The following is a 14,489-nucleotide window of genomic DNA, read 5'->3' as shown; positions in this document are numbered from 1 at the left end:
GTTCCTGGCTCTCATTTGTTCTCCTCTAAGAAAGGCAGCCAGATCTCTTGGGGTCAAGCCTGGTCTTGCCATCAGGGAGCTCCAGACCCCCTCAGTTGAGGCAGATCCTGTCCGTGAAAGACTGCGGCTTCCAACCCATCACTACCAGCCATTTGCTGCCAGCCCTCAGGAAATCAGAGGAGCCAACTGCTCTGACATTCCAGACAGCAGAAAGGCCAGGCTTCACCTGAGAGATCAACACTGAATAGTGAACAGGTGGGCCAGCCAGAAGCACATCCTGTCGGACGGAGCCAAATGGCAATGCTTCCGTAGTCAGCTGAGTTTCCACTCCTACCCTTCCTCTTTACCAAAGCCCTTGACTGCCCAAGACAGAGCAGGCACCTAGACTCCTATGAGATGACTCCTACCTCACATGCCTCCTCACCTCCAGAAAGGAAACTCAAGTGCCCTGCGGCTCTGCTGCCCCCAAACATCCTAAGATTTTTGCCCCCCTCATCTCATCATTTCTACCTGCAGCATTTCAGGTGCTGACATGTGGCTCATCACGAAATCACTGCCCAGAACAGTTCACCCTCGCTGAATGTTTTCCTGTTGATTTTGGCTTTCAGCATAAAGCCCTGAGAATGAAGGGCTGCCGAAAATGCTAACATTCCCACGATCATGACCCAGGCTGGAATTACGCAGCATCTCCCCACCTGGTAAGTCACAAGCAGGAGGAGAGCACGCAGTAACTCGTCCTCGGCCCTCCGTGCTGAGACATCGCTGCTTTCTGCAGAGACCAGCTGATGAAACAAACATGGCAGTCACAAGGTTCCTGTCTGAGATTCCAGATTTAAAGGCAAAACCTGTCTCTCTCAACTCTGGGTTACTCTCAGTGTTCCCTCTTCCACGCTGTCCATCTGGGGAAATGCTACTTAGCCTCTGAGTCTCAGGTCCGAGGCCACCTCTGCTGCACCCCCGGCACCCCCTAGACGCTCCACTGCAGGTTTAGCTTAGGCCACTCTCCCCCATTTGACTGTAAGTTCCTCTGAAGCAGGCGCTGTGGCATGTTTATTTTTGTCTCCCTGAAGCCTTGCACAGTGCCTGGCATAAAACGGGATCTAGTTAAACGTTGGCAAGGGAGTCAGTGAGTCCACCCCTCATGAGCAGGTGAGGAACTGTGTCCTTTCCAGAGTATCCTCTCCTTCCCCTCCCCTCAGGAAGTCTCGTACCTTGTGGAGCTTGTCGGCATTGTCATAGTAACCCTGAAGCTCCTGGTGCAGCACCCGGTTCTCCTCCGTCAGGATCTCCACCATCTGCTGGGCTCGCTCCACAATCGCAAACGCATCCGGACCAAGCTGCTGGCTGGGGGAGGCGGCGGGCGGGGGCTGCGGGGCGGCCAGGGTCATCGCGGGCGGAAGTGGCAGGGACACCGAGTGCAGCGGTCCGCTGACGGAGGAGTTCTGGGAGGACATCGGGCTGTGCTGCTGCACCGTAGACGGGAAAGGAAGCTGGCACGGGCGGCTGCAAGGGAACGGAAGACCGGCCGTCAGAGCCCAGGGTGACGGGGAAGAGGACGGAAGCCCAACAATGCGGGCACCGTGGATGGCTTCCACTGCCAGGGGTCATCACCACGCATATTCCAAGCTGTCTGAGTGATGCAGCTTCAGTCCTCCACTCCACAGATATTTAACGTGCTCTCCCTCTGAATCAGCGCTGCTTGGGCCTAGACAGACAAGGTCCCTGCTCTCGTGAAGCCGACGTTCTCGGGGAGAGAGACCGGTGTGCCACCCAATGATAAACAAGCAAAGCCAGGTACTGAAAAGTAAGGAGCCCTCCCTGGAGAATAAGGAAGAGTGATGGGACAATGACAGGGAAGGACGCGGAGGCTGGTTCCCACTGAAAGGGCAGGGAAAGGCTCTCTGAGAAGCAGACGCTTGAGCTCAAGTCTGAACGACAGATGAGGAGGGAAAAGTGGTTGGGGGCAGCGGGGAGAAAAGTGGGAAAAGGCGTATTCCAGGTAGAAGGCTGTGAGCGAGACCTAAGGCAGGACTCAGCAGGGGCAGACCGAGTGGAAGAAAGCAAGTCAAGCACAGGCAGCCAGAGCAGCACAGGGTAGGGCCAGCGGGACGGGCACAGGACGTAAGCCAAGGCCAGGCTTTCCCTGAGGGTGCAAAGGGAAGCCAGTGGAGAAGCTGCCTCCACTCTGGGTGGTGTGCAGATGTGATGTACAGAGGCAAGGATGGACCAAAGGTACCATTCAGCCACAAAAAAAGAAAAAAAAAATGAAATAACGTCATTTGCAGCAACATGGATGGACCTAGAGGTTATCATACTAAGTGAAGCAAGTCAGGCAGAAAAAGACAAATATCACATGGTATCACTTATGTGTGGAATCTAAAAAACAACACAAATGAACTTATTTAAAAAATAGAAACAGACTCACGGACATAAAAAAAAAAAAACGTATGGTTACCAAGGGGGAAAGGAGAGGCGAGGGATAAATTAGGACTCTGGGATTAGCAGATACACACTACTGTATATAAAATAGATAAACAACAATGTCCTACTGTATAGCGTGGGGAACTATAGTCAATATCTTTTAATAACCTGTAGTGAAAAAGAATACATACAGAACATGTATAACTGAATCACTATACTGTACACCAGAAACTAAAACAACATTGTAAATCAACTATACTTCAGTTAAAGAGAGGAAAAACAAAGGAAGGAAGAAAGAACGAACCAACAGTGTCCAGCGAGGAGGACTAGGTGTGGTCTAGGTGAGAACTGACGGAGGCTCACAGGGTTGTAGCAGAAGAGAAACAGGAGATGGATCAGGGGTATTTAATGTACATCGTAGGTGGGGAAAGAAAAAGTGAGCAAAAATTTTAAATCACTCCTAGATTTCACGCTCTACACAAGTGGGCAGGGGTAGCATTTAATGAACTGGGAAAGTCTTGGGAAAGGAACAGATGTTTTGTGTTTTGGTTTGCTGAAGGTCTGAGGATGGTGAGTCTGATTGTAGCCACGTTAAAAAGAACATAGAGAGGTGTCCCTTGATGGTTCAAATTCTGGGCACTAGCTGCTAGATTCGAAAGCATGCGTCTCCATCTCCTGCCTCCCCTCCCGAACGATCCTCTCCTCACCAGTCTGCTAACCTGTTTCACAAGAATCACTCTGTTTTCTTTCAGCCTAAGCCAAGGGCTCCTAACAGCTTCTACAGGCGTGAACAGCAAAGACATCCGGCTCTCCAACCACAGCGCTGCTCTTCTGCAGAGACTCATGGAAACTAGTTTTCTTTTCTTTCTTTTTTAATTAGGTTGATTTATTTATTTTTTAATTAAGTTTATTTATTTATTTATTTTTGAACAGAGGTACTGGGGATTGAACCTACGACCCCGTGCATGCTAAGCACGTGCTCTACCACTGAGCTATACCCTCCTTGCCGGAAATTAGTTTTCTTGTTGATCCCTTCACAACCTTTACATCTCAGTCTGGGAACTGGGGTGCTAAGAGTTACCAGCGACCCACCAAATCAACATCTGGCATCCACGGGCTGAGTCCTCTGGAGACCCAGCGATTTCCACTCCATTAACAGTCTCCTCCGTCCCCTCCCGTTACTTGCGGCCAGCCACAGCCGAAGCTCAGAACTACCCCTCTTATCCTGGGAGGTCATCTGGCCTTACGTTTCCTTGTAAGTACACTTGCTGGAATGTTTCTGGACCCTGTTGGCCTCCATAGCTCTCATTTTTAAGCATTTCTTACAGCCAGGATTTCTCTGAACGATAACTCCTGGCAGCTCAATAGCAAACCGGAGAAGGAAATTTGACAAAGGTCCCCTCAGCCCTCCCTACATGGAGATGCAGATATTCATAAAGAGGACCTCAGAATAGACCCAGCAGATCCCACCAGAGGCCCTGCCTTGGTCACCAGCATCAGAGCACTCCACTGGGGCTCAGGAGAGCGTTCCCAACTCCATCTCCTTACGCCTTCCATCTGGGTGCTCCGTCCAGTTCATGTCAAAGTAGCTGGGCCCTAAGGCCCCCGAATCAAGGTACAGAACCCTGGAGCTCAATGTGGCTCTTTATTCCTTAAGTGAGCTTCAAAGGACAGTGCCTCGGATTTCAGAAAGGAATGCGGTCAGTGGGGAGATATAAACCCTCCCCTCTCCCTCCCTCTCCACGCCTCTTACACAACTCTCTGGCCATCTCACTAGAAAGAAAATGTTTCTGCATTCTGAGAAATCTGAGCGCCTTCCACACTGAAGTGCATGTGACTATGTCATCCCGTGCGTATGAGGAGGTCTGGGTGTACGAGGTCCAACCCTTGGGTGCCATTCATGATGCCCAAGAGAGACACCATGCTTGTTCTTTGTGTTGGGTGAAGTGGGGCGAGAGGACCAAGGTGGGAATGGGTGTCAGCCTTTGAATCGAGGTGGTGTAATTTGTGGTTTTTTGTATCTTGCCAAGGTAACCTCTTTCCATGAAAAATGCACCATAGGATTTAGCCAGGTGGTAGGAATGCACTTAACTCAGTAACAGATGTGTGGTTTTTTGGGTCCATGCCTGCCTGATGGGAGTTCCTGTAATCTGGGGTGAAAGTTGGGCATCGCAAATGGCTCCCAAGGGTTGAGCACAGATGAAGCATCAGGCTTGCCTCTGACCCAGGCAGCTTCAGACTAGGGCTTCTACCATTTAACATTTCTTGGGCTCTGGGATTTGGAACCGACTTAATGGTCAATGATGGGCTTATCTTCCGGGTCATCTTTTTCTGTTACAGAACAAAAAGGAAGTGTTTTCTTAATGCCAGCCTAAGTCATCCATGACAGTGACTAGTCACCTGAGTGGCCAGGCAGGAAAAGGGTGTTTGCCAAGCTCAGGGACAGAAAGAAAGGGTTTTTCAAAATGGGAAATCTTTTAATCAACAGAGAACATTGGTCTCACAAAATAACTCAGTCACACATTCAAGCAGCATCAGATTACAACGGACGAAGAGCAGGCAGAAGAGCAAACCTCTGTCCCTGGGCTCCGCTGCTCAGCCCACTGGGGCTGTGGGCTCGGAGGTCTGTACAAGGCGGATCTGGCTGAGCGTAAAGGAAGGGGACAGGAAAATTTCACGCACGATCGTACCAGTGCCACAAAGATAACGCTACTGATCAGGTATCAGCAGGGTAAACCCATCCTAGTAATGGGGACACACAGAAAAGGGAAAACGAGGGGATGGGAACCAACATTTATTGAGAAACTAGCTGTGAAGAGAATTCTAAGCTACAGTTGTGCACTAGTGAGCCTCTTTCCGCTGTTAGAATGTGACGGCACAGCTCGGTTATTCGACATCAGGTGTCTCGGTTTCCTGGGACTGCAGGCCACTCAGCTCACTGTGCAAGGATTTACAGAGTTAACATGTATAAAGCCGGGCACAAATTAAGCTCTGGACAAGTATTAGCTATTGTCACCATGACTATAACTATTGTCATCTGCATCCCACAGCCCCTAACACAGAAAACAACCCCTCTTTCTAGTGTAATAATTTACTGGTGTTCAATTTTCCGTTATCTTTATTATAACAAACCTGATGCTTTTTTTTTTTAGAGCTTATTACTCTGACATCTGTGTGTGTTGCACTGAAAAGGTTAATATTTAATGTTTTAATTTATTTTGTGTGGTAAGTTATTTTTGATTTCTGCAATGCATTCATGTGATGAGCAGTTCTTTCCCTTAATATCTGAATTATATTTATTTAAAAAATAGTGAGCAATATAAAATGCATTTGTGTTTTTCAGTAATGTGTACTGTTGTTCAGTTTGGAAGGATAAACGAATGAACCCTTTTTTTCCTAAAAAAAAATATATATATATATATATACACACACCTATTTTTAATATTATATTTTATTTAAATATATTATTTAATTGTTCACACATGTGTTTCCTACTCTAATGATTAGCACGCATGTTTTTTGAGGGTAGGAAATTATGCCTTGTACTAAGTTGGCCCCCAATAAATGTTTGTCAATTGATTTGGCCCCTGAGCCCAAGAGCAAGTCCTACTTACACCATATACTCTTGACACGCTTTCCAACGGTGGCTCAGTCTTCAACATTGTATTACTAACGAAGAGACCGCTGGTATTTAGATTTGTGCTGGGTAATACAGGCAGAAACTCAAACCATGACACTGCCAATATAATCGCATAGCCACTGCCTTTCTCATGTATTGGGAGGTCACAAAACGCAGCTCAACGCTAGAGTGACAATGCTATTTGGATTGGGGAAACGAGGTCATTGGTTACAGCCAACCAACCGTCCATTCGCCTCTCTCTGCGAACAACAAGCCTTCACAAACAAGCTTAGTGAGACCTATGTGTTTACACCGTCCTAAATGGGCCACGAATAGCACTTTACAGCCACTGTCATTTCGTTCTCACAAGCTTGGGCATTCACTGCTCTCATAACCATATACTATTATCCTATTTTTAAAGTATGCAAACTAAGGCTCAGAGGATTCAGGAACCAGAGATCTGAGTCTTTACAAAGCAAAATGATAGGCCAGGAGCTGGCAGCCTGACCCCGTGTGCTCCTGCCACACCAGGGCTACGGCGCCGTGCGGGGACAGAGAGCACTGTTCCTTCATAGCGGGTCTCTTTTCTCTGCTTCTGCTTCCCTCTAGCCATGTGACCATGGGCAAGTTTTTAACTTCTTCACCTTTAAATGGTGATAAGAATAGTACCCATGTCACAAAGTTGTTATGAGAATTAACTGAATTAACTGAGATAATGCATAGAAAGCATTGAACCTACTGCCTACTGTTAGGAAAGTACTTAATAACTGATGGCCTCTGTTATCATCACACACCACTAACAGGGTTAGAAGAAAGCAAGGGAGAAACGCGCCCATGGCTGTCCCTTCCTCCTCCAACACTATGTGTAAGAATCACTGTCCCTAATACTAAAGCCTCAGTGAGGAATCAAAGCAAATGCCAACACCATAGGATCCTCTACTTCTGAAACGTTTTGCTGCAATGTGATGCACAAGACCCTAGTGTCAAGGTGATGCTCGTATATGTCAGGGAACTGTCTCTTGAACACAGATCCTCACTTCCTTCTGGACCTGTGCTGTCTAGAGCAGCAGCCACGACCACGTGTGGCTACTGGACACCTGAGATGCGGCTTGTCTGAACTGAGATGTGCAGTGAGTATGCGATGCAGAGCAAAATCTGCAGACTTAGTACAAAAATTGTAAAATATCTCATTAATGGTTTCTTACGTTGATTACCTGTTGTGATGACAATATTTTGGATATAACGGGTTGACTAAAACATGTATTTTAAAACTATGTTTTTAGGTGGCGGAAAGATTAGAAGTTTGGGATTAAGAGATTCACATTACTATATATAAAATACGTAAACAACAAGGATCTACTGTATAGTATTGAGAATATATTCAATTTCTTGCAATGAGCTGAAATGGGAAAGAATCTGTATATATAGTATAAAGAATCACTTTGCTGTACACCTGAAACTAACACTGTAAATCGACTACACTTCAATAAAAAAATAAAGATTTTAAAAACATGTTTGAAATGAGTTAAATAAAACATGTTTTTAAATTAATGTCACCTGTTTCTTTCAACTTTTTAAAATTGTGGCTCTTAGAAAATTTTTATATTTCTGTTATATTTCTGTTGGACAGCTCTGCTCTAGTCCATACTGCACGGACACCAAAAGGCCTCATTTTCGAGACAATTGCAGAATTCAGCAAGCATCAGGGCAATTCATGCGAACAGACCAGCAGTGCTCACTCTATTGCCCCCAGACCCCCAAGCATCAGTGGTGACCAGCAAGCTATATTCAATATATCAAACAATCTGTTTATCTACAATTAGGCCAGCATTCTAACATTTTAAAAATACGGTTTGTGTAACTGGCAAAAATTTTCCAAAACACGACAGGAAAAGAAACATCAATGGATAAACAGATAAAGGATGTGCTCAAGTAATTCAAAAGAGAAAATGCAAACAGCTTGCATTTTCCAAAGCAAACTTATTAGTAGAGAAATAAATCAAAACAACTTTTTTTCAATTTATCAACATTGACAGTTCAGTAAAACAAGAGTTTACTGAGCCTCTAAGCAACGATTCTTTTAAATTCTCAACTTCTGAGACATACTAGGATTTCACTGGAGTAAAAAACATGTAGAAAAAATGACTGGAAGGAACTATGACAAAATGTCAGGATGACTCTCTCCGGTGATGAAGTTATGGATTCTTTTCCACTCTTCATATTTTTCTGTTTTTATGTAAATTTAACATAAACATGTATGGCTACTATAAAAATTCCATTATCTAAGCAATATATGTACATGATAGAAACATGAGAAAATCAAGGTAAGCAAAAAGAAGCCACTGTTCATGTAATAATCAGAGAAAGTAAACAATGAAATAAAAGAATTTTCAGATGAAATGAAATAATAAAAGGTTTCTTGGCTGTGAAGTTCAAATTTTAAGACTTCTCACTCAGTAAAAATACCTCATATTTACATACAGCTTTCCAACTTACAGTATTTTTTTAACTGAAGTATATTCGGTTACAATGTGTCAATTTCTGGTGTACAGCACAATGTCCCAGTCATACGTATACATACATATATTTGTTTTCATATTCTTTTTCATTAAAGGTTATTACAAGGCATTGAATATAGCTCTCTGTGCTATATAGAAGAAATCTGTTTTTCTAATCTATTTTTATGTACAGTGACTAACATTTGCAAATCTCAAACTTATAATCTCCTGACTTCAAAGCAACACAGTGAACAGGGCATTTAACGGTGGTTGTCTCTGGATAATGGGACTACAGGTAATTTCTGTTTTCCTTTTCTTTTCTTGGTGGGTGGCAGATGTGGGAGTTATTTCTAGATTTTCTACAATGAACATGTTTCATCCATGTAAGGAAGAAAATCAGCTGGTTTTCAGAAAAATCAGCTGTAACAAGTTGCAAATAAGAAAAACGAGGCTCTGAGAACTTACGCAATTGGCTACAAAGTAGAAGAACCAGGACTCAAAACCCCTCAAATCTTTCCCCAAACCCACAGCCTTCCCCCCTGGACCCCTCTGGTTTGCAGAAACACAAGACTCATCAATGTTCACATTGAGACTAGACTCTTGGGTAAATTAAGATCAGAATCACTGCTGTGCAGATGGAGATGGATAATCCTCCTGCTTGGGGAAGCCACTCATCTAATGCGTTACAGCTGGAATTGTGCTAGATTCCCTGAGAAAGTAGCCTGAACTTGAGCCGAGCCTTTGAAATTCCCATACCGCAGAGCTGCTTCTCACCATAAACAGGGCACTTTACTTGGCTCATCCAGCTATAATTCAGCTTAAAAACTGTAGAAACCCATGAGTTCTAATGCTGACATTCAAAACATATGTTTAGCTGGTGGAAATTAAATAGGGCTCCCTGGCCTCATTTTTGTTAAGGGCAACACATAGTTGTTAATCCAATAGCCTTGGGTCTGGCTCACCTTTTGGCCCCACCTAGCAATTCATTTTCCTAACTGTCTACACTGCAAGTCACCACTTTGGAAACACACTCCGAAAATTCTCGTTCCTCCTTCAGCCATTTCCAGCTCAAAGTAAGACGGGGGATCACCAAACATCCTTTCTTGTGCTACAGTACATTCTAAACCTCACGCCCACCCAGAAAAAGACCTGCTCCTCAGCAGGTCCCTTTAGGTTCATTCATGATGTAAACTGCACTCGGGCTGCACTGCTGCCCCGACGTGGGTTCCTGGGGAGAGGAGGTCTCTCTCTAATTTGCCACATGTGCTCCTGACCTGTGTCCGCTTTGCTCCCCGCCTCCTCCCTGCACTGTCTTCTGTTCTGTTCCCAGAGAATGTCAGTAACTTTGACTCTATGCTAAATAAAACCAAAGCAGAAGGTTTTTCTAGGGCAAAACACACAGTGCATTTTTTTTTTTAAGGATAACATGAGGGATTTGGGAGACTGGTCACATCACAGGTTCCCTCCGTTAATGCAGGAAACTGCGAGCAGCCCCTGCTTTGATGGGAAGGATGGTGGTGATGGCTGGCCTGGGAAGAAGAGGCGCAAGCTTGCTCTGTGGAAGGGGACCCACAGCACCGCTGGCTCTGACGTCATCTTATCGGAAGATGCTCGTTTCAGCCCAGGACAGAAGGGCTGGGTCAAACCCCACCATTCTGCACTTTCATGAAGTATCTATCTCTATGCCAAGAATAAAACTAATACATTCATAGATGAATAAGTATTAATACACAGTTACCACTCTTCTCTGCTTCTGGGAAGCTAGTAAATCAAACCCCCTGTGCTGAACAGGCAAGATTCAGCCAAGAAAAAGGGCAAAAGAAGCAAAGGCAGAAAGAGAGTGCTCCTTTCACTAACAGGAGTCGTTTTCAGTCTTTTTCCCAAGCTGATCCTGCCTGAAACATAAAAAAACCATCCAAATCATTCAAATAGCACTTATCATCTTCCATCCCTGCCACCTTCTGCTAAAAACAGGCTAAAGCAAACAAACAGCTCCGCCCCGGTCCCCGACCTCCAAATGACGGCAAACCACAGGCAGACCACAGCTTGCAGCCTACAGCCGTCAACAGGCTCCAGTCTGCTCCCAAGTCTTCCGAGATCGCTGGAGAGAAAGCGTATCCTGGTCCTCCCGAAAAAACCAGGTGGGCAGAGCGTGGGCTGGACATCAGGGTGATGTAAAAATCTGATTAGAAAGTCTCTGCTAAGTGACACTGAAGAACACCTGAAACCTCTGACAGTGGTCGAGTGCTTGCACTCAGGGGAGAGGCCACATGTCCGAGCTGGTGCCCGGGACTTTTCACCTCTCCCTCTGAGCCTGTTTTTATCACAGCATAGATCCCACATCATCAGTGGGGCTATTAACAGTCCCCACCCCTAGAACTGTTGTGAATATGAAGGCAGGTGAGCCACCCGTGCCTGGCGCACGGTGGGCACTTGAAGGCTTAATCCTGCTGCTGCCACCCGTGCCTCTGCTCCGTTACCTGCTGAGGGAGGGGACAGAGTTCTAGAAACAGGAAAATCAGGGCAAGTGTTGAGGAAAACAGGTTTTAGTTTACTCTGAAGCCATTAAAATATATAGATCATATGAACAAAAAACACCAAGGGCCAATTTTCAAAACCAAATCAATCTAACTAGTAAAATATATGCCCCCCCATTAACTGAGCTAATAAATGCAAATTAAAATAAAAACTTAACACAATCTGCCTATTACATTAGCCAAGTTTTATAACTTATGACTAGTGTTGGTCCAAGGGCAGTGAGACAGGCACTAGAATGTCTTTACAAATTTGTCTGATATCAAGTCATTAACTGTTTGCTACAATTTACCCAATGATTTCCTTTCTAAATAATGATTCCCAAAGAAATAAACCGAAATATGAAAAAAGTGATATGCATGATGATAGTCACTTCACTATTTATAGAGAAAACGATGTAAATTATACACTTTATGAAATGTTATAGCAGCAATAAAAACGATGGTTATGAAAACAATTAGACATTGCAGAAAAAAAGCTCGTAATATGATATTATCTTAAAAAAGCAGATACCAAACTGAATATAATCTATGATTATAACATGAAAAAATTAATTTGTACAGGAAAAAAGTGAATAGTGGCTGTATTAATAAAGTAGAATATTTTAAGTAATTTTTTTAGCATCTTCAGTTTCCACTTTTAGAAATATGGACAGATTTCTCTGGAAAACAAGCATGCCTTTGACTAATATACTCCAAACTGCTTTGATAAAAATCAGACCATCCACTGGTATTCCTTCCTGCATTCACTTCCATTAACAGTACAGTCAGCCTGTGCCAAGTCACTACTTCTGGACCTGGTCTGTTTCCACAGTGTGGCAGAGTTAATATCCAGATGCTTCCTTTTATTCTTTTTAAGCCTAATTCTCCACAGAACGACCTGTCCAGTTCTCACCTTGTCCTCATGTGTATCCATTTCCACTTTCAGGATGCAGGAAAAGGAAATGGCACAGGAACAAGCCCAGAGCCTTTATCCAGGGCGGGCTCGTGTGTCCTGGAGGTCCCCACTGGCTACCTCAGTGGGGTGTGGTCGCCCTGGTCCCCCCACCTCCCCAGCCCCGCGAGCTCACTCATGAAAAGGGCCAAGGTGGGCAGGTCAAGGTGACCTTGACGGGTGGCTCTCCACGGAGTTTCCCATGAAAGGAGCCCATGACCCACCCCACACCCCCATCTGCGGCAGATCAGAGCAGGTGAGAGAATCTGTAAGCCATGGGGAGTCAGTAATGAAGGCGAGAACTCCAAGTTCTTACTCCTCTCTCTTAAGCTCTATGCAGTTTGGACCTTTCCACCTCCAGGCAAAAAGCAGTGAAGTCTCAACATCGTGGTGGGTTGGGTCAGAGCACTGACCATTCACAGCACCCTCAGCCCGTTTCTGCAGCACGAGGCCAGGACGTGGACCCCGTGATCTCAGTCAGAGGCCTCTCCGCGTCTCGGAGTCTGTGAGGTGTCAGCCCACAGCCTGCAGCTTCCCAAACCACCACTGTTAGTGACAAACTGATAACCCAGCAAGCACCAGGGAATGTGTCAGTGACATTAAAAGGAGCCTTGCTCTCCTCTTGGGTCGAAGAGAACTTGAACATCACGTACTGCTGAGCTTCAGCCCCAACCCTGGGGGTTCAGGCCACACTGAATGTGTCTGAAGCAGGACTGGCATGGATGTGACCATGCTTACCCTGCAGCCAAAGGCTGGGCTGCTGGAGCCACGCTGGCGAGCCATGGCGCTGGGCCCAGCCTCAATGGCCTGTCTGTTACGTCCTCTGGGACATTCTGATGTGTCGTGTCAACCCAGCTGCCAAGCCTGCCTGTTGGCTCAGATCCCTCACACTTTTCTTCTTTCTGACGTCACAACTTTGAGACACGTGACCCCGTCTGCAAACAGCTGGGGAGCCTCCAGGAAGAGCTGCCCTCTCCCCCCGACCGGGTCTCCCTCTCACGTCGCACCTCCCACTTCACACACTGTCGTTTAACAAAGAGCGAAGCCGAGGAGAAGGAAGGAGGCGTCGTCTGGGGAGACTTTCACTTTCCATCACACTCAAGGGGCTGAATTAAATGATTAGGATAAAACGTGAACCGCCACAAACCCAACTCTGATAGGGTTCTGGGATAAGCACCATGGATGATTTTAAACAACTCGGGTAAATCAAGGCGGTGCTAATACCAGAGATTTGAAGATTCATTTTCTTCCTCCTCAGACCTGATAGCCTGTAAGTTTAAATTTTCCTGGGCTCAAGGTGTCATAAAAGAGTAAAATCAAGAGGCACCCCCCTCACCAGACCCCATCTTCAATTCCCAGTGGGGTCAGACTGTGCTTGCTTTAGAAATACGAGTTCTTTATTCACAAAACAGAAACACACACAGACAAAGAAAACAAACTTACGGTTACCTACCTGGGGGGCAAGGGGTGGGAAGGGATAAATTGGGAGTTCAAGATTTGCAGATACTAACTACTATATATCAAATAGATAAACAACAAGTTCATACTGTATAGCACAGGGAACTATATTCAATATCTTGTAGTAATCTACAATGAAAAAGAATATGAAAAGAAACGTGTGTGTGTGTGTATGGCTGAAACGTTATGCTGTACACCAGAAACTGACACAACACTGTAAACTGACTAGATTTCAATTTAAAAACAGTACAAGCTGCCGCCCGTCTCAGGCCTGGAGGTGGGGACGGCACCTCCCAGCTGACATTCTCCACCTAATGTGGGGAAACGTGTCAGCAGCTGGGAAGTGACGGGCAGGTCGGCCAGCTAGCCCTCCCTGCCAAGGCTCGGTCTCCCTTTGCGGAAGACATTCAGCCAAGGTACGCTCTGCAGGCAGCCGTGGGGGTTGTTCCGGGGGTGGGGGAACCGCTCCGATTTGAAACAGATAAATAAAGCCCTGGGTGAGAACGAAGACATATCCATTAACAGGCAGCGGCCACTTGTCTGCTCGCGCTCCAACCTCTCCTCGAGCAAGTTCAGCACGTCTAAATGCTGACAATTCCCAAATTTGTATCTCCAGACCCAATTTCTCTCCTGAGACCTTGTTTTCCAATTGTCTTATTTCCAATTACCCCATTATTCCTCAACTTCCCTATCCGATCAGTCATTAAATCCTGCCCATTCTATTTCTCTTAGCCCATGATGCTCCCCTATATCGATGGCCTTAAACCTCAGCTACCATCACCAATTCTTATCCAGACAGTTGAAACTGTCCCTAGAGGTCCTCATGGCCTCCAGTCTCCCTTTCCTCTAATTCATCCTTCACTCCACTGAAGTCAGCCTATTAAACATCCACATAGTCTCCACTTAAAAACACTGATTTTCCCAATTAATAACAGATAAATTCTAAACTCTTCAGTATGATTCTCAAAGATCTTCACCAACTTTCCTGTCCAAACACACCTTTTGCCACTTCCAAACCACCCTGC

The 14,489-nt window shown here is 45.5% G+C and overlaps 1 protein-coding gene across 10 annotated transcripts in view; it reads right to left on the bottom strand.

Annotated features, from left to right (window-relative positions):
- AMOTL1 (angiomotin like 1) overlaps positions 1–14,489 on the bottom strand; it is a 164,264-nt gene that overhangs the window by 51,505 nt on the left and 98,270 nt on the right. For 8 of the 10 annotated variants that reach the window (XM_074372891.1, XM_074372898.1, XM_074372892.1 and 5 more), the window contains 2 exons: positions 1,212–1,503; positions 696–782 (listed from right to left, as the gene is read on the bottom strand). In XM_074372891.1, the coding sequence (XP_074228992.1) occupies positions 696–782; positions 1,212–1,503 (379 nt within the window). The remainder of the gene's footprint in view (positions 1–695; positions 783–1,211; positions 1,504–14,489) is intronic. The other 2 variants (XM_074372894.1, XM_074372900.1) reach the window with 1 other exon arrangement.

This window comes from Camelus bactrianus, chromosome 10 (genome assembly GCF_048773025.1).
Source record: "Camelus bactrianus isolate YW-2024 breed Bactrian camel chromosome 10, ASM4877302v1, whole genome shotgun sequence".
NCBI lineage: Eukaryota > Metazoa > Chordata > Mammalia > Artiodactyla > Camelidae > Camelus > Camelus bactrianus.
The sequence above is the reverse complement of the archived record's forward strand: the minus strand, read 5'-3'. Positions and strand labels throughout refer to the sequence as shown.